The sequence below is a fragment of the Melitaea cinxia genome, chromosome 11, assembly GCF_905220565.1.
Source record: "Melitaea cinxia chromosome 11, ilMelCinx1.1, whole genome shotgun sequence".
Classification (NCBI taxonomy): domain Eukaryota; kingdom Metazoa; phylum Arthropoda; class Insecta; order Lepidoptera; family Nymphalidae; genus Melitaea; species Melitaea cinxia.
The window spans coordinates 2,876,780-2,897,475 of record NC_059404.1 but is presented as its reverse complement, the minus strand read 5'-3'; the positions used below and the strand labels follow the sequence as shown (position 1 = coordinate 2,897,475).

At 31.0% G+C, this 20,696-nt stretch overlaps 1 protein-coding gene across 1 annotated transcript; it reads right to left on the bottom strand.

Moving 5' to 3' along the window:
* Positions 1-1,120: 1,120 nt before the first annotated feature.
* Positions 1,121-20,313, bottom strand: LOC123658077 (neuropeptide CCHamide-2-like). The gene is made up of 5 exons (XM_045593552.1): positions 20,244-20,313; positions 7,949-8,022; positions 3,854-3,980; positions 2,364-2,437; positions 1,121-1,180 (listed from the first exon to the last, which is right to left on the bottom strand). The coding sequence occupies exons 1-5, from the start codon at positions 20,311-20,313 to the stop codon at positions 1,121-1,123; spliced, it is 405 nt and encodes a 134-aa protein (XP_045449508.1).
* Between the last annotated feature and the right edge of the window lie 383 nt (positions 20,314-20,696).

Sequence of the window (20,696 nt, the reverse complement as noted above, 5' to 3'; positions counted from 1 at the left end):
ATCAATAAATGAAAAACATTTTTGAAAGCCAGTCACGAAAAAATGAGAATTCAGAAAATAGTTATCAGTTCATTAGTTAAGTTATAAAATATATATTAATATAACATATTTTTAAATTGAAATTTGATAGTGTTCATGTTTACACTTTTTAGTTATAATATCCATGTTAATGACTACTACCCACGTTAATGAGTTACATATGTGTGAAGTAAAATATGTATGATCCGACATTTTATAGACCTTTACCTATTATAAATTCTATAGATATTACTAGAATACCTATCACGTTCAAAGTATGTTATATAATTTACTCACATTACAATTAATTTTATAACCTTTTTTGATATTTAAATGAATAAAGTTATATGAGTTTGCTTTTGATAAAACTGCTATTTCAATTTTTTTTTTATTATTGAAAGTGAAAGTTTAAGAAATATTTTGTGACTGAATGCGTACAGTCAAAACAATTTACTATTTTATATAACGACACATAATTGTATCTTTAATAGGTAACAAACAGAAAAAATGAAAAGTAAATTTATTCTAGATCATTTTTTAAATGTATTATGTACCAATACCAACTTTTTAAAATCATCTTTCGTGTTTCGGACAAAAAAAAAATTATGCCAACAAGAATATTAATTCAAACTTTAATTTGTGATAAAGGATTATGCTATACAAAAAAATAAGCTTAGAATAGTCACTTCCTAGATATATAAAGATAAAATCTATACAAGTCGTATTTAAAACAAAACCCCAGCCTTTATAACGTAATTTTTTTTTTTTTTTTTTTAATTATATTTTCTTATAATTGACGATTGGACTCTACAATAAATGCAATCTGAAGTTATTTAAAATTTAACAATGTGTTTAAACAGTCGAAACAATTTTGTAACAAAATAAGCTTGTTTAAAAAAAATAACCGTCATCTCGCAGCCATTTTGTTTTGAATCTTTGTCAACTACAAAAAAATATGTTTTTTAAAGAGTTTTAATACCTGTTTTAGCTTATTTAAGACGTGTACTGCTAGAGTATCGTTAGTATTAATAATAAGATCAAGCTTATTTCGTTAACAAATTTTTATAATACATAATTTTTTTTTCAAGCGCAATTTCATAATTTACAACTTCTCAATGTAGTATCCGTCGTTGGTCAATCTCGATCGCCTATAGTTGTCCATCTGAAGAAAAATACTTTTTTTTAGTACTGGTTACTATATTTATCTTACAAAAGGTTAGTTTCCACTACAGTAGAAAATTGGAGAAATTTCGAGTAGCGAGTGCAACGAATACAGTACATGAGTAAAATGTATATCATATCAATTGGACCACAAAAATTGTTAAAAATTATAAATACCTATTTTTAGCCGGTAAATTAATGTCTAGTCTCCTCAAACCTGTAAATGACCTATATCAAATACCCTGATTACACATTATACAAGTATCTATTAGACGTTTTATATTACTCACGATGTAATATTTTTTATACTAGTTATTAGCCCGATATTTTAGACATTCATAAACACCGCATCGTAAGTTCCCTTAGAATAATTTCGTTTACTTCCTTGTTAAATATTTTTTATTCGGTAAAGAAATTTTTAACTTTAATATATGCATATACAAAGTGCGCACAAGATTACAAAATAAAAAATACGATACCGAAAATAATTTTTATGTTTTTTGTTTTACTGAAGTCGGTATCAACTTTAATTTAAACATAATTCCAATTGCTAATTTCTTTAACAAAAAAGGTCGAATTATTTTTGCTGTTATTGCTAAAATATACATCCATGCCTTTGTGACAGAAATTACTAATTTGAAATCAAAATAATAATTACAAAAACGCAACATTCATTAATGCATATTCAAGCATTAATTCTTGCAATGTATTTAAAAAATTAATAAAATATATATATTAAAAGGTGTAACAGAATAAAGGTAATATTTTTATATAATATACGATACTCGATACCATTTGAACATTATCATTATACGTTTAAATTTTTTGTCTTAATTTTTTTTTAACTTTATACCCTTATTTAAAAATTTAAAATTAATAACCGTAAAAATAATTATATCGATAGTAGAAATTTTTAGTCCATCAAATAGTATGGTAGGTAAAACGCTGATCACGTTCTTATTTTTTAAATTCTTTAAATCGGAGGCACACGCATAACCACAAGAGGATTGTTTCTAGTTTAATCGTATAACTTAAAACCTCGATGTGACCAAAGAGAATTATTTTTTATTAATTTTAAAAATATTTAAATATGAAGAATTCAATTAAATGTCTCCCAAATATAAAATTTTAAATATTATTATAGTTTTTTTTATTTAATAAATTGTATCCAATGGTGTTCCTACCCAATATTTGAGAATATTCCGTAACTTCATTTTGACAGCGTCTCTCACGTTATTCTCCTCCCTGTCGTACACACCTGTAATAATTAATATATTATAAATCGTCAAAATAAAACATACGAGTATTTGATGTCATCTATACTATTATTAAACATCTGAAGAATTTGTTTGTTAAAGCGCGGTTATTTCTGTATCTACTGGTTCGAATTGTTTTTTTTTTTTTTGGTTAGTCTATTTTCAGAGAAAAGCTATAGACTATATAATAATTCAGTACATTCTTTTCCTTAAATAAACATAGGTGCAACCGCAAGACGTAACGCGGCATAAGTTACTGTACTTGAAAATGGCTCGAGAGCACTTAGGCTAAATTTTTATTCCAAGTTTTTTTTTTAAATATCATTTAGAATTTTCTTACGAAATGAAAAATTTAAAAAACGAAAACGTAACGAATATTTAAATTTCACGCGCTTTACAGTTCGCAAGACAGGAAAGCAAGTATTACAAGAGTCTGTAGAGTAATAATTATGATACTTGGTTTATTTGTTTAGAACGTTAAATATAGAAGCTAATATAGGAACTTTATATAATCTTTAAGCTATAGGTTTTAAGGTTGGCAATGCGCTTACGATACTTCTGATGTGTCAAACGTCTATAAGCTACAGTAATCGCTTACCATCAGGTGAGCCGTACGCTTGATTGCCGATCTAGTAGTATAAAGAAAGAGAAACGGTGGCTTTTTTTACATCGCAATCGAAAAATTCTGAAGAAACTAAATCAATTTTTAACACCATCAGTAAGGCAATTATAGATTAAAAAAATATAAGCAAAAAAGATCACGCTATGGCTCATAGAGGCGGAAAAGAAACCATTAATACTAACCAATCCGATGAGTATGAAAACTCATTGTGATACAAAGACGAATATCTAAGACTGAATAGAGTTTTGAAAAGTTTTGAACTCCAGTGTAGAGTTAGTGGCAAATAAGTCACACGACTTCATAAAGTCATAAATTTCGTCATAAAATCAATTCGCTCGTAAACACATCCTTTAAGGAATGATGGCTTTCATTGTTATTTCCACTTATCGCCTTTTAATGCCAGATTACCGTCAAAATTTATATTATCATACCGTATCGTAAATTGTTATCATCAGGTTATAATATACTTAAGATGTACATAAAAATCAGTTTTAAAAATATGTATTAATATTAAGTATGTGTAAAATATTTCAGCCTTTACATAAATAAAGAGATTATGCCTCAAACATATATTTTTGACCGCGGAGCAGCAATTATATAAAACTGTAAAATTGTAGACTAAATAAGCTCAAAAAATAAATTCGTAGCAACATCTGTACGTCAAAAATAAAGAAACTTTAATCAAAGTAATTAAATTTACTATAATTAATAATACTTAAGTACAAAAAAAAATACTGGAATTTGCTACAGCCATATCAGAGCAATATCTCTGATACTTCTGAAAATAATAAAGTACCTCCATCTCTGATAGGAATGATGTCGTCTCCAGGCAGGATTCCATAACCAGATTGCGGGTATATGGGGTGAGGCGGGGTCTCTTCCTGTCCTAGTTGTGGACTGTCAATAACATCCGAATTCGCTTGCTGTTGACAAAACATTCAGCATAAAGTTCCATATGTATTTTAATTTGTTTTGTATTTTGGGATACCATAACTATACTAATAAATGATATATGATTATACTGCGAAAACTACTGAACCGATCGGAATAATACTTATACCATAAGATGCAGCGTGTTACGGAGAAGGTTTTAATATATGTTATGTTGGTGATTACTTATCGCTTAAAAATATTTAAGGACAAAAGTCGCTAGTATTGTTATGTATAAAATTTAATACAGAAAACTATAGTTAACAGCAGGAATAGAATATTGTGCGTTGAACCCTTATTTTAGTTCTATATTTTATGGATGCAGATATAGATATTTCATAATCATCATTTCAGCCTATTGCAGTCCACTGCTGGACATAGGCCTCCACAAGTTCGCGCCAAAAATACGTGAACTCATGTGTGTTGCCCATAGTCACCACGCTGGGCAGGCAGGTTGGTGACTGCAGGGCTAGCTTTGTCGCACCTAAGACGCTACCTGTGTCTTTCAAAGCTAGCGGTTAGATGGTTATCCAGCCATCGGTCGGCTTCTTAAGTTCCAAGGTGGTAATGGAACCTTGTTATCCCTTAGTCGCCACATACGACACCCACGGGAAGAAAAACGGTGGATATATTCTTTGCTTGTGCTGCGTGGCTATAGATATTTAATGAGTACTAAATACTTTTTCATTTTATTTATTTTTAATTTTTGAAATGAACGCAACTTTTTTAGTTTGCAACCCATGAACGATGCCTAAAACGATTCCCACTGTCACTACGCGCTAATATCCATGCCATTACTTATAATACATTGAAACATTGATTGATTTAGCCAGTAAGATGCCATTGCTGGGCACGGGTGTATTCTTTTTTATACGAAAAGACTAAATTATTGATTCAAATGTATTAAGTAAATTATTTATATTGTTTTACAATAAATAATTGTGTTTACTTGCAAACGAAAAAACCGACTTCAATTAACATCGACAAGTAATAGAACTTAAGCATTCAAAAAATAGTACGAAAACAATATATATACTAGATCGTTCAATAAGTCCCGAGACTAACCTGGAAATGGCGCATATATTAAAAACTCTTTTGATTTTTAAAAAGTACTGGCTATCAATACAAGAATATGTGTCAAATTTTTAAAAATGGAACAATAAAATTATTGATTTTGAAACATTTAAGTGACGCTACGGTTGTAATTTCGATACAATGAAAAAAAACGAGTTTCGCGTGTTGATACAACATTGTTTTTTAATGGGAAAAAATACCGTTGAAGCACAGCAATGGCTTATAAAATGTTATGCAGGATCAGCTCCCTCTAAAGCAACCATTTGTCGGTGGTATGCCGACTTCAAAAGCGGTCGCATGGACACCAATGATGGGGAACGCTCAGGTCGTCCAAATGAAGCAGTGACTCAACAAAATATTAACCAAGTCCTCAAAATCGTATTGGAAGATCGGAAGGTAAAAGTGCGAGAGATAGCCGAGATAGTGAAGATTTCAGCTGGTAGTGTTTTCACTATTTTACATAAAAATTTGGCCATGAAAAAGCTTTTTTCTAAGTGGGTGCCGCGTTTGCTTACAACTAATCAAAAGGAACAACGTATCAATGATTCAGAGCGATGTTTGGCGCTGATGAATCATAATAAAAAGGATTTTTTTACGTCGGTATGTAACAATGGATGAAACCTGGATATACCATTTCACTCCGGAATCCAATCGGCAGGCAGCAGAGTGGAGAGCGGCTGGTGAAAGCCGCCCGAAGCGTCCAAAGACTCAGAAATCGGCCGGTAAGGTTATGGCGTCTATATTTTGGGATGCGCATGGAATACTTTTCATCGACTACCTTGAAAAGGGGCAAAACATAAATAGTGACTATTACATGTGCTTATTGGAGCGATTGAAGTACGAAATTGCGGATAAACGGCCTCACATGAACAAAAAGAAAGTGGTGTTTCACCAGGACAACGCGCCTTGTCACAAGTCCGTGAGAACGATGGCCAAAATTAACGAATTGGGCTTCGAATTGCTTTCTCATCCCCCTTATTCGCCAGACTTGGCCCCCAGCGATTACTGGCTGTTTGCAGACCTCAAAAAAATGCTTCAGGGTAAGAAATTTGACTCAAATAGTGAAGTTATCGCAGCAACGGAGGCTTATTTTGAAGCAAAGGACAAATCGTTCTACACACATGTGATAGAAAAGTTAGAAAAGCGTTGGAGGGACTGTATCGCTCTTGGAGGAGACTATGTTGATGAATAAAAATTAATTTTATAAAAAAGACCTTTTTTTAGTACTTAGTCTCGGGACTTATTGAACCACGTGTTATATGGAGTCATCAAATTAGCTATACTCAGTAAAAATGTATGAGGTATGAAACATAAAAAATAAAGTCGAATTTCTTTCATTTTTAAAATATCCTTTTTTGAAGTCTGTTTATAAAGAAAATTGTTTGTTAAAATTACAATAAATCTATTGAAAATACCTCTTATGAACTAAATAAATTCAAAGTGTACCTAAGTTAATAAATAACTAACAAATTTGTACAAAGTTTAGACCTGCGGCACCGATATATGTATACACATCTTAACTCGTAAGCCTCGTTTGTTGGTTTGTTAACAAACTGAGCAAGCAGCCTGCAGCGTTTATGGGCAGGACTGCATAGAAACGAAACTACAAACAAACAGAATTAGCTAAGTACATACTAAGTGGCCCACTCGTGTCTGATTTAAAGTTACGCATGTTTTTTCATGTTTTGATTTGGTTGTAAATAATTTTAGCGTTTTTTTTTGCTATTTATAATTCTAATATCACATACACTATTTCTGTATTTATTTGATAAATAAATAAACAAATAATAAACTAATACGTATATTTCAACGTTCGTATATTCGTTATACGTATATTCGTTATTTATATATTCTTATAATTTTTTTTTCTATTTTGTATATTTCTCTTTTTAACACAAAGTACCTGGGTGACCGAGCTTAGCTCAGTATTTTTAGTAAATTGTGTTTTTTGGAAGTCATTTTTAAATACGAAATACATATTGATAAATGATAGATCATTATTTTTATTTTTTCTTGTATACTGATTAGTTTTTTATTTATTTATTAAGAACTAACATTAAAAGATATAAAAATTACGTAAAACTTTTTGATAGATCCGCATTAAAAATTTTTGTACCTCATTAAAATATCTAACAAAGAAGGTTCTTAGGTTGAATACTTTTCGTGATTATACCAAACTTATCTTGCTTTATTAACATTTAAATTAACCGGCTAAAACATTTCAAATTGTTTCTTTCAACAAGCGACTAGAAAAAGTAAAGTAAAACATCTTAAGTTCAACGGTTATACTTAAATAGCTTAAATCCTGTGTCTGGGATTGTGAAACACAAACGTCTTAATCGCGACTAGCACTTACGCTTCAGCCTGTAATATCCCACTGCTGGGTATAAGCCTCTTTTCCTATGTAGAAGAAGGATCAGAGCTTAATCCACCACGCTGCTCCAATACGGGTTGGCATACTCCCTAGTATGAGTAACGATCGCTAACAGGTGTACATGATAACAACCGGGATCGATGGTTTCGTGGGCCCTAGCACGGTCATCAAAAACATTTGTATATAAGTCGTGGAGCTTTAAGCATAAATGATAATGAGCTATCACTACACATGCATTTGACGAGTCGCCCATAGCCTAGCAATGCCACCCATAGCCCATAGCATGCAAAGTTTCCGAATTTAGTGGAAATTTCCAGTTGGCAATCACCGTAAGCGTCTTATACAAATACAAACGTTTGTCACAAAAGTAAAACGCATTCGCGAATAGCGCAGCAGATTACAACTAAAGCCTATTGTTGCACTAGCGCTTAAATAATAATTAAACATTCTTTCTAGCAATATAAAAACTTATATTGCTAGACAGAACGTGAAAGAAATATTATCATAACTTACATCTACCATATTGGAGTCACCGGATCGTTTTCCATGACCGCCGAAACAGGAGTGACCGAAAGCGGAGCAGCCACCTGCGGAGTAAATTAAGTATTATTTATTTTTTTATTTCAATTTTTAATTTTTTCCATGAAGACCACTTCTACTAAATTATTTTATTTAATTAAAATTATACGTACACTAATATTGAAGATACAAACATTACTTGCATTAAGTTTTCACTACAAGACGTTTATTAACAAGTAGGAGCAATAATATACAGAAGTAAAATTAATTATAAATCCAATAGCTCGTTTGCGCAGTTTGTAGTCTTCTGCTCTATGGGTTGCGGGTTCGATTCCAGCCTGAGTCTGGGTGTAATATTTGTATTTATATATTTATATATGTAATATTTCTATGTATATTCATAAAAAAAGTATTTAGATATATCAGCCGGCTGTTACCTATAACACAAGCAGTAAGTTGCTTACATTAGGAACAGACGACCGTGTGAGTATGTTACAAGGCTTTTTTTTAGTTAACTCTTACCATGACACATGGAAATCGAAAACAAAATAATATAATCAATGAATTCCTATAATGTAGATATTTTAGTGTCAATTGTTACTCATGGCCTACATTCGTCAAATAATTTTACGCTATAATATGCCAAGTCACGATACACGTAATAATTAAAATAAAAACTAGCGTTTAATAAAATCAATTCGCTTTGTCACCTTATGTAGTTACATTAGTATTCTTTGGGTGAAAGCAAATTCAGCTTTTCAAGAAAAACCTACATTCACACAAGTATTGTTCCTACATTTTGCCCTAGAAATTATTTAATTCTAATATCTATAACAAATAAATTCGACCCAGTAAACTTTTTAAACTATTTTGTGACTTTATGTCGTTAATCTGGTCCAATATATTACAAATTTATTTCATTGTACAGCCAAAAACAATACCTTTAACATAGAAACGTTAAGAAAAAAAACACAAAAATATAGGCAGTCTTATCGCTAAAGCTAATCATAAGAAAAATGATATGAAAAGGAATATAGCGTAAAGAATAAAAAAATGTCAGTATAAAGCAATAAAAAAAATAATTAAAAAGTGACCCCAATAATACAATTTGAGATTAATTTCCCAAGTCTCAAACATCCATTTATTTTTATTATAAATTGACATATATTGAGATTTTACTGAGAGTAGAGTAGTAGTATCTTTACTGTAACATATATGCAAGAAAATAATTTAATTTAAATTATTGTACTGTAATTACAACTAAACATGTAGTACATTTCCTTTCGCAAACCTAGTGAAAATTTAGTTGTCACGTACATCGAAATATAAAAATTTCTTACAATATTTCTTTGCCACATAAAACAAACATGAAAAATCTCTTTTCTTTTTTATATTCCGAAAACATGACGCAGGTATTCTAAAGAATCAATCGAACCCCTATAATAACAGAAGTCAACGTAGCGTTAGTATCACATTGTTATTCCTCCCATAACTTGAACAGTATAAAGAGACCAACTAAGCATATCCAATAAAACACTAAAAATAACAATACTTACCATTTTATTTATTTAAAGCATTATTTTTCACTTCTCTACATTTTGTCGAATTTGATTTTTAATGGAGTCGATGCTATCAAAAGTTTGACTAAGGAAAATTTATTTGATTTAAGTTTTCTAATAACAAGTATAAGAAAGTAATACTATGGACTTATTTCCGATTACTAATTTTTTTTTCTTATTTGATTTTATTTTTATTTTTTATTTTTATAGATTAGTGATCGTATTTTTACAGCCTTAGTTTTTGTAAATTTATATAGAGTTACTAAAACAAAACCATGTCTTCAAATAAAACTGATAACTTATTCTAACGTTATAAACATTGTATTCTATGTTTAGGCTTTTAAATTAGTATATTAGTATTTCCGTGTAACCAGTAATATTTATTTAAGCTGAACTAAAATAAAACCCTGCCCAACTCTATTCAAAATCACACACAACCAAAAATTCCCTTACAATACTTAACGCTACATATAAAATCGAGTAAATTACGTTTATATTATTTTAAGTAACTTAACTGAGGTAGAGCACAGCAGGAAATTTCCTGCTCAAAATATGGAGCAGCCTGGCTGAGGTAGTACCTCGACCTTCCAGAAGATCAGAGCTAAATAATGCTATTTTTAAGCAGTGTTGTGCTCCTGTGGTGAGTAAAGTGACCAGAGCGCCTGGGGGGAATTGGGGATAGGGTCGGCAATGCGTTTGCGATGCTTCTGGTGTCCCATACATCTATAAGCTACGGTATTTGCTTACCATCAGGTGAGCCGTGCGCTTGCTTGCCGACCGAGTTACATTTAAAAAAAAACCTTTATTTGTTAGAGCATTTTAAAACTACTTCTCAAGTGACTATAGTTTCAAAAATAGACTGAGGGATGGTCTGATATTCGAATATATGTTATAAGGATTAATTAGCACAATTTGAAACATTAGATATCTATATAATTTTGACGCCTTAATTACAATTATCCGCAAACGAACATAAACATTTTAATCTAATAAGTATAAAATATAAAGGAGAATTTAAAAAAATTTAACAGCAGAGTTTCTTGTCGAATCTTCTCTGCAGTATCTACATTCCGAATCAGTGGTAGCTTCACTTTAAACAACTAATTTATTAAAACAAATAAGTCATAATTTATAAAATAACGATTCAAAGGTCCCTTTGAACCCTACTTGAAGTCTTGGTAACTTTTGATTTTAAATTTAATAACACTTTAAAACATTATCCAAAAATTTATAACACAGTTGATAACCTGAACGCTTTCAAAAATACCCGTATGCTCATGGCAGTCGTTTGGATACAAGTCGTTCGTTTGGGTCAGTTTGCTTAGTTTATTTGGTGACGTGTGACCTTTGTGGACAGCCGTTGTTCGGATCGGTCAAACACACCCTAATTTTGCTATTGGAACTATTGGCTTTTGCCTTTGTAAGGATATATTGCCACGTTCATGAAATTCGACTTACATTCTAATATGGAATTATGACTCCACTTCATATTAGTAGGTTTTGAAATGAAACTTTTTTTTAATCTTTGCGATTTGAAACTGGATGAAACGAAAATGCGACAAGAAAGAAGCAAACACATAAATGTATAGGAGAGAATGAGATAGAAAACATTACACAGTACGGCGACTTTTCAGAAGTTTGAAATCGACTTTTACTTCCGTCGTGTGTAAATTACACACACACGCTTTTTTACCTGCTGTAATAATTTAAATGAGCTCAAAATTGAAATCTGTTGTACTTTTTCTGTTACGTATTGTAAATCTATACTTATATTTTAAAAAGAAAGCATGTTTTATATTTATATGTATATTAAAAAATCAGGAGTTTGTTGGTGTTTTTACTTAAATGTACTAAAACATTTTTTTTTCGACAGTCGACTAAACCCTGTTTTTAAGGCTACTTGACGTAGCTAACGTGTGCAAAGCTACTAATATTTTTTTTCAGACATCCAGACATCCATATTTTTGTTAGTTACATTTTTTTCTTAAAACTATGTTAGTTTCAAAATTACAATACTTAAAATTAAAATTAAAAATCAATGCCAAAATTCAATCAAAACTAGAATTAAAATCAAAAACAAAACAAAAACAGTAGTAAAATTCAAATTGAAATCACAATTAAATTAAAATCAAAATCCAATTAATACTAAATTTAAATTACAGTTACAATTACAGTATTTAAATATATTGTTTGTTAGTTTTTTTTTTTTGCGTAAATCTCTTAGTATACTAAAAATTCTTTATACCAAATCAAACTGTGAAAGTTGTTTTCTTTCCACGATCTATTTTTTTTTCAATAACGTAACGACAATGTAACGACATTTCACTTAAACCAATATTAGCAAATCGGATTGCAGGTACATAAGCTAATGGATGCCATACGCTCTGAAACAGTTAAATATACCTGTTAGATAACAAAGTGCAGTGATTTGTACACAACACTAATATCATAAACATTTCGAAGTGGACGTAGGCAGTGGATTAGCTCTAACGAACCCTAGGCTTAATCTTTTCAAGTTTAGTACAATTTATAAATGTTAGCGTTTAAGATTTAACTATTTTAGTAATTTTCTATATAAGTATCATGCTATTTATATTATCATTTACTTTTTGAAAGCCTTTGTAAACCTTCTTATAACAGTAATTTTGTTTGCTCGCAAGCCAAAAAAAACGACTACAATCACATCGACAAGTAATACAACGTAGGTAGACGAAAAAATAGTCAAGTAAATACGCGTTATCAAAGATTACTTAGAAAGTAATCATCAATTCTCGATCAAATTTAAAATGGAACTACAATTTTTAATATCATATCAAAAATCGACAGTTCCGTTTCGTTAGCGTATCGGTGCTTTAGCCAATTAAGCTATGGAACGATGTAACCGCTAGATCGAAATTTTTGATATGATACGACACGGTACGTCGGAGATGTAGGTTCGATCCCCGCTGGAATGGTCGATTTTTGATATGATATTAAAAATTGATTAGAATTTCCTTATGTGTGGGTAACACAAAAATAAATCATACGAATGGAACTACAAAACAAGTATTAGCTTTGGATTACAATCAGAATCATCAAAATCGATTTAACCAGTGAAAAATTATGCTCTATAATACAACGTAGGTACGTACGCAGTAATAGGTAGGTAATGTAGGTAAGATTTTTTTTTATTATTATTACAGCCTATACAGTCCACTGCTGGACATAGGCCTCCACAAGTTTACGCCAAAAATAACGGGAATTCATGTGTTTTGCCCATAGTCACCACGCTGGGCAGGCGGGTTGGTGACCGCAGGGCTGGCTTTGTCGCACCGAAGACGCTGCTGCACGTCTTCGGCCTGTGTATTTCAAAGTCAGCAGTGTAATAATAGTAGTAGTAGTAGGTAAGATATATCTCGAAAATTACTTGTCAAATCTCAATTAAATTAAAATGGAAACATAGTGGAATCCTTTCTCTTTCTATCCTCACTAACTTATATCTCCCTCTTAACTTTTTTGTCACAATTTTCGTAACGCTCTCGTCACGCATTCGAAAGCTAGCGTGCGTAAAGAAATTTTATTTCAAAACCTTCCTTTGGAAGTCAGTTAAAAATTACAGTCAAATATCTACCAAAACTTGCAAATATCAATTTTATCGCATATAATAACAGTAAATTTTAGATTTTCCGGATTCGTATGTAATTCATACCTAACACCACGATGTAGCCAAATATTTTAATCCTCAAACTCTATATAATGTAAGCAGTCACAACCCTAAGCGAAACACGACAATCGTAAAAGCTAGATAACTGATTTAATGCATTAATTTATGACACTAGTTATTATAGAAAATGAGAGCCCTATAAAACGCTACCACTTATAACTTGTCCCATACCATCACATTCGGCTGAACTCGCCACGAGAGTTGAAACACGTTGTATGATTCAAGACCTATGTACAGTTTAGTCATAACGACGTAACTGGTAAGGTCAAGATTAACTGGAGGATCAAGCTGCATATTGACACAGTCTAAGTCGAGCAAAATAATTCAAGCATGTTCCATGTTTGTTCGTAAAATTGTATCATGTTTACATATGTATATATACTAGTGACCTCTGTTTCTGTTCGTCCATATTTTTTTACATAATAAGTAATCATCAACATATATACTAAAACCTTCTCCGAAACACGCTACATCTTATGGTATAACAAGCATTATTCCGTTCAGTTCAGAGTAGCTTTCTCAGTATATCTAAACAAAAAAATCGACTCTCCATTTATTATTATACTTAAGTACTCATATCTTTACACATACACATACATCTAAAGTTCCTTTGTATCAAAAAGAACCTAATAACTAAAGCTATTATTACTGAATGCTGAATTATATCAATGATTATGTGTGGATTGAGTGACGCTGTATTTCATACCAAATAAAACCAATTTTAAGCCGTATAATATAGTGAAATTCGATAGTGACAAAGAATAATACATTAACGACTTTAATCTGTTGGGTATCGTTTATCCGCAACTGTTTAATACGCATATCACAGAGCAGCAATACAATAGGGATATATTATGTGTAATTACCATATAATATGTGAATATATACTGCACTAGTAGAGTAATGCGGTCACCAACCCGCCTGCCCAGCGTGGTGACTATGGGCAAAACACATGAGTTCACGTTATTTTTGGCGTAAACTTGAGGAGGCCTATATCCAGTAGTGGACTGTATAGGCTGTAATGTGTATGTAGTGTATGTGAATATGTTTTTTTTTTAGTAATTGGGGAGTCTTCTTCCTATTTTTCTCTGCAGAACCTACATTTCGAATCGGTGGTAGCTTCACTTTTAACAGTTAATAATTTAATTTGTAAAATGATGATTCGGTTGTTGTTTTGCTTAAAATTATTTTTCATTTTAATTTTATCACTTGTATGCATGTGTTTGTTAACGTATCTATCGAACGGTATCGTATATCTTGATTTTGTATTTTAAATGGTTAAATTGAATGGCACATTATTTACATTTTACGACTACGAGATGGTTTTGTTTTATTTCCAGGTTTAATTCTTTACACGCTCGGGGTTTCATAGCGCGGTTTCTGTGCCCTATACACCTGTAACGCAAGAAGCGTAACGAAAGCGTTGCCAATCCTAACCAGGCTCTAACAAAGCGCATCCCCAAGGAATCTTTTTTTCAAAATCTTAGCTATGACAGAAAAGAAAATAAATGTTAACCGATTCTCAAGCCGGGTAGACTATGCACATTAAAATTTCATAAAAATCTGTCCAGCCATTACAAAGTAGTATTATAATTAACATTGTGACACGAGAATGTTATATATAAGATTACTTGGATATAATCTTCTGGAAGGTCAAGAACTGCCATAATCAGCTGCTCCACATTTTAGCAAAATATTTCGTGCTGAGCCCTACCTTAATAATAATAATAATAATAATAATATAATCGGTTAGTAACTATAGTAATTAATATTCGACATAAAATAAGCAAATAATCTTTCCACTTCATACATAATACAGATAAAGTAACAATTACATAAGAAAAGAGGAAAAAAATACATCTCAAAACAATCACAAGTTTAGTTGAAGATGTTAAGAACAATCTTTTCAATACTTCAAGTGTTTTTGTTACTCGTATTACCAGAGACTACATACAACACAACCTTTGAGTAGATGGAGATAGCACGCGTTTCGTATTAAAAGTTAAGTCAGGTTTTTGTCACACGCACTCAATCTAAGATATTATGTCCCTTTCTTGTAACAAACTATAATCGTATATAAAAAAGACTAGCAGTACCCTGCAGTTTTACCCCTTAATTTGAGTGAAAAAAATAGCCTATAGCCTTGCTCGGTAAATGGGCTATCCAACACAAAAAGAATTTTTCAATTCGAATCAGTGGGCTTACTCTTGAAACTCAATCCTATTTGAAATAGGATTTTTGATATAGGATTAGGATCGAGAACTTATCATTCGGTACTCTTGAACACTACACTAGCGCACGATTTGACTCAATTACAGTGGAATTTTATGTAACTAATAGAAATTGGGATTTCTCGATCTTATACATTTTTTGCACTCTTGACGTTGACTATCGACCTGGAAATCGTGTTTGGGATCGAATTTACTCGATTCAATAAAGTTAACTTTTTAGTGTTCGATTGTGTATCTTAAAGTGTTTTTTATTAAGTAATGGTGAGACTGGCGCTTATTTTTAACATATAAACTATGTATTTTTTTTATATTATCAACAATATCACAATCACAGTATTTATTAAAATAGAACTAAATACTTAACAATTAGCTTTTTATCCTCTTTTAACCTAAGGTAGCAATTTTTAGATATAAATCACAGTATTTAAGCCTCTCATATCTTTTGTTTTAACTATATTAATAAGCTTTTGTGTTCACGAATTTAAGCTTAACACTGGTAAAATTGCAGAAATTATTACAGAAGTAAATAAAGAAAGAAGATAAGTTAATTATAAATATAAATTAAGAAAATACGTAACTGAGATAATTTGAAATTTAGAAGTCTCAAAATTGCGCCAGTCGTGAGCTTTTTTTAACAGCAACACACATTATGCCAGAATGTATAACATATCTTGCGTTTTTATGCTTAAAAAAATCAGTTTTAGGTTTAATTTAAGGAATTACAATATAATAGATAATAATTAATTATTGGAGACACATTATAACTTAAAAAACCTAAAATTTCATGAGTTGAACTTTATTTTCTTCTTATTTTTTTATTATAATGGCTACACCGGAAACCGATCGTCAATTCGATTCCAATTTCAATTCAATTGAAATCTCGATTTGGTCAAGAGTACCAAAATATTATAGATTGGAACCGGAACTGTATTGAATTCGTGTTTTTGTGAGATTGGGATTGAAGTCAAGAGTAAGCCTACAGTTCTGCCTGAGATGGTGTATCGATTATTTTAGTGATAGCAGCTGTTTGAATACACTCGCTTATTATTTATTGGTTTTAATTTTAAACAACATTTGTTAAACGTATTCAAATTGCTTACATATTATTTGTGGTACACCCAGTCAAAAGTTATAAATGAGTTGATACATAAAAAAAATAATAGTCCAATTGAGAAAATCGTATTTTTTTTTAAGTCTGTGAACAAACCTCTGTCAATTAAATAATGTTCACAAATATTACTTTGGATGACAACATGGCAGCACTAAGTGATTGGGAACCTTAAAAGCAAATAACAAATTAAACTTTACGGGTTATATGAGTAAAATTTGAAAATATCGTACATAATATGCAAATGTCTTGTTAAATCACAAAGGTACGCAAATTTTGACGTGACGAAACAAACGAACAATGTATTACTCTCATTCGTTTCATATATACTTGTTTGTTATCCACAAACATATGTAATATCAACTGGAAAGAATTTATATAACAGTAGAAACAATTAATTTAATTACTGGGAACAGTAAAAATATGTCTGACTGTAATATAGTATGTGTAATTTAATACGTTTTACTATCTTACTACTGGCAATGTGTTTTTATTTTTATACAACTAGCAATTAGCAATTACCGTAGCTTATAGACGCCTGCACCACCAGAAGCATTGTAAGCGCGTTGCCGACCCAATCCCTATTTCCTCCCAGGAGCTCTTCAGGAGGTCAGCTTACTCACCAACAGTAACACAACACTGCTTGCAAACATTATTATTTAGCTGTGATCTTCTGTAAGTTCGAGGTACTATTCCAGACGGGCTGCTCCATATTTTAAACAGGAAATTTCCTACTGTGCTCTAGCTCAGTTGTATTATAGATATAATATAAATGATATTATTTTTATACAGCAAAAAATACAAACACAAAGAAAGAGAAAAAAAAATAACAAAAGTGGGTCTTATCGCTAAAAAGCGATCTCCTTAGACAATCTTTGAACAAGGAAAGTAACAATAATAAAGCAAATTGCTGTAGCGATAACAATTGATATTGCAACAACCTCTTCTATCGCCATCTAACCTGCTTCTTAAGTGTCTCAGATTTTTTACACGAAATTCTTCACGGTAAAAAATAAGGTAAATCAGTATAGCATTCCTTTAAAGCCTGTACCTTTAATGTAACTAAGAGTTCTAGTAGAATTTAAATCTATCACATATTCATTTTTTTTTGTGGATTTTATTATTTATAGCTGTGCCCGCGACTTTGTCCGCGTAGAATTTTACAAAATAGTTATTGTTGAGTTCGCAGTTATAAAAAAAAACTAAAATAAAAGTATCTCCTTATTACATCAGCTATATGCCAGTGAAAGTCCCGTCAAAATCAGTCCCACCGTTTCAGAGATTAGCTAAACAAACAAACAGACAAATAGACAGACAAAAACTTATAAAAAATGTTATTTTGGTATATGTACCATGTAAACATATATTAATTTAGGAAAAAGCAATTATTTTAATATTAAAAACAGACACTTCAATTTTATTTATTTGTACAGTTTACCTTCAATTCATAAAAGTAACGATAGATAGAATTTGAAACAATTAAATTATATCAATGGCAAACGGAGCAGTGTTCTTAGAACAGTAGTAGATGTATACTTATAAATATTTTTTTAGTAATTTAACTTATGAGAAATTCCATATTAACGTATTTTTAAAAATGTGTATTTTATTTACCAATACATTTCTATTCATTTGTTTGAGTTCTATTTTTAAAATATTGCCGTAATTCATTAACTCGTCACAAGAAAACGCAAGAAAAATAAATGACTTTACTCTCAATTCCCATCTCAATTATTAGATCCAAAGAGGAAGCTGGCAAACCTCTGCCTCCGCTGTCTGTTATAAATTATTGAGGATCTATTTTTGAAAACATTTTCACAATTACTAATTTATTTTTCCGACGAGGAAAAACATGTCATTTGGCAGCTTAAATATTATACCTTCTAGCTTCTAAATCAAATGCAAAATGGTCCCTAAATATTTCCAAAATATCTTCGATATACTGAATTGGACGTATTACAATTTTATTAAAAGTATAAATATAACAAATTATTAATTATTAAAAGTATAAATGTTACTAGTATAGTTGGGCAAAGAAGACGAAAACACAAAACAACAATTTTTAATGCTTACCTGTATCACGTGCTAAACCAAAGTTACTCACAACACAAGAGGTCAATCTTATGTAATTTACCACTCTTACAAACTTAAGTAAAGTTAAAGCGAACTAGCTTAAACGATCTTTAAACAAGCATCAGCTGCTAACTTACGGAAGGCAACCGCTGAAAACTTGTACATACAACTACAGATAAGTACGTGTCTTAATGTTTTATGTAAAAACAAACACGCATCACCTAAAATCCCAAAATAAGATTGTATATCATAATGAAGGTACAAACGAAATTTCAATTAAAATTAAGAGTGATTAATTTTGAGTGAGTTGATATGCTTGAAGCTACGATTGTTGTTGAAGTAACAGAAAAATTTTGATCGTTACTTAACTGGAATATTTTTTCATCTTGGTGTGGTTCAAACTAAAAGTGACTCTATCACCTCCATAGTAATCATAGATGGATAACTGACGGATTCAAATACGGATTCATTAGTTTAAATTGTAGAATTCGAATTTAGAATAAGCTTTTTTCAGCTATTCAGCTTGATTAATTAAAATACCTATACGATCAATCGGTACTATAAAATATTATTTTTAGACATTACGTAAATTTACGAAAAGAAATAGAAGAGATTTTTACAAGTGAAAAGTAACAACAACATACCGCATAAAAATATAACGAACCAAAAATAAATTCAAAAATAACCTTTAAGAGTTTTCACATCCATTATTTTGTTTCCACAAATAGATTGAAGTAACAATATCCAAAAACCGAATTCGGTTTTACCATACACTTGGAGTAATTTTCAGCGAACTGAAAAGGGTCTAATCAAGAAAAATGCGCGAAAACATGTATTGATACGAGTACATTTGGAGATTATTTCTTTTGTTAAAATTCGTTGAACACGCAACGTAACATTTCATGCAAAACACGTTCTTCATTCTTTTGATAATCTATATCGATTGATTTTTTTTTTTTTTAATTTATCTCAGTTTGTACAAAGTAATGACCATAAATCTTAATTAAAAAGTTAACTCTATACATACATTTTTGTTAAATTTGTCCCATTTTGTAAATATTATGACAACGATTACACTTGTAATATAAATAAATACATTAAAACAAACAATCAATTTAAAAAAGCGTCTTCGGTGCGACTAAGCCAGCCCTGTGGTCACCAACCCGCCTGCCCAGCGTGGTCGCTATGGACAACACACATGAGTTCACGCCATTTTTGGCGCAAACATGTGGAGGCCTAGTCCAGCAGTGGACTGCAATAGGCTGAAGTGTGTATTTGTGTGTTTATATTAAAAAAAAAAAAAAGATTCTTTATTATAAAATTTTTAATTTTTTTTAAATCAATCGAATGACCATTGCATAAGTTTTAGTAAGAAGTAAAACTTCAAAATTGATTTAATGAAAGTTATTCGTTATATTTGCTTATAATGTGAGCAATATATTTCATATTCTAGCAACACTTACCAGTATATCTAAAATAGCAGGCTAGGTCTGCAGCGCACTACCTTCTACGGTTACCACTTATCAGCTGAACCATACCTTTTTATACCTCCTCAATATTATAAAAATCCAGAATCAAATGAGTTAAGCCGTTTTATAATAAACTGGATACTTACGTTTAGCGTTGACTCCGACGGTAATCACTAGTAAAGCAATGACACAGAATGGCAACAGGTTTTGCGCCATTTTTACCTGTAACAGAATTTTCTTCTTAAAAAATCATTATTATATTATGAATTCCATTTTAACCTTACATACCAGTCTATGCTTTCATTTGTCTATTAAGTCAATATATATATTTTAGATAATAATACATCGATTTCCATGAAAATTTGCATATACATATATCTTATAACATACACACAGGGTCGCCTGTTCCTATGTTAAGCAACTTAATCCTTGTGTTACAGGTAACAGCTGACTGTGATAGCTAGATAAATTTTTTTTAATAACGATACATAGAAATATACATAAATACACATAGTACACCCAGACTCATACGGGAATCGAACCCGCAACCCGCGGAACAGAAAGCAGAGTTACAAACTGCGCCAACAGGCTTATTCAAG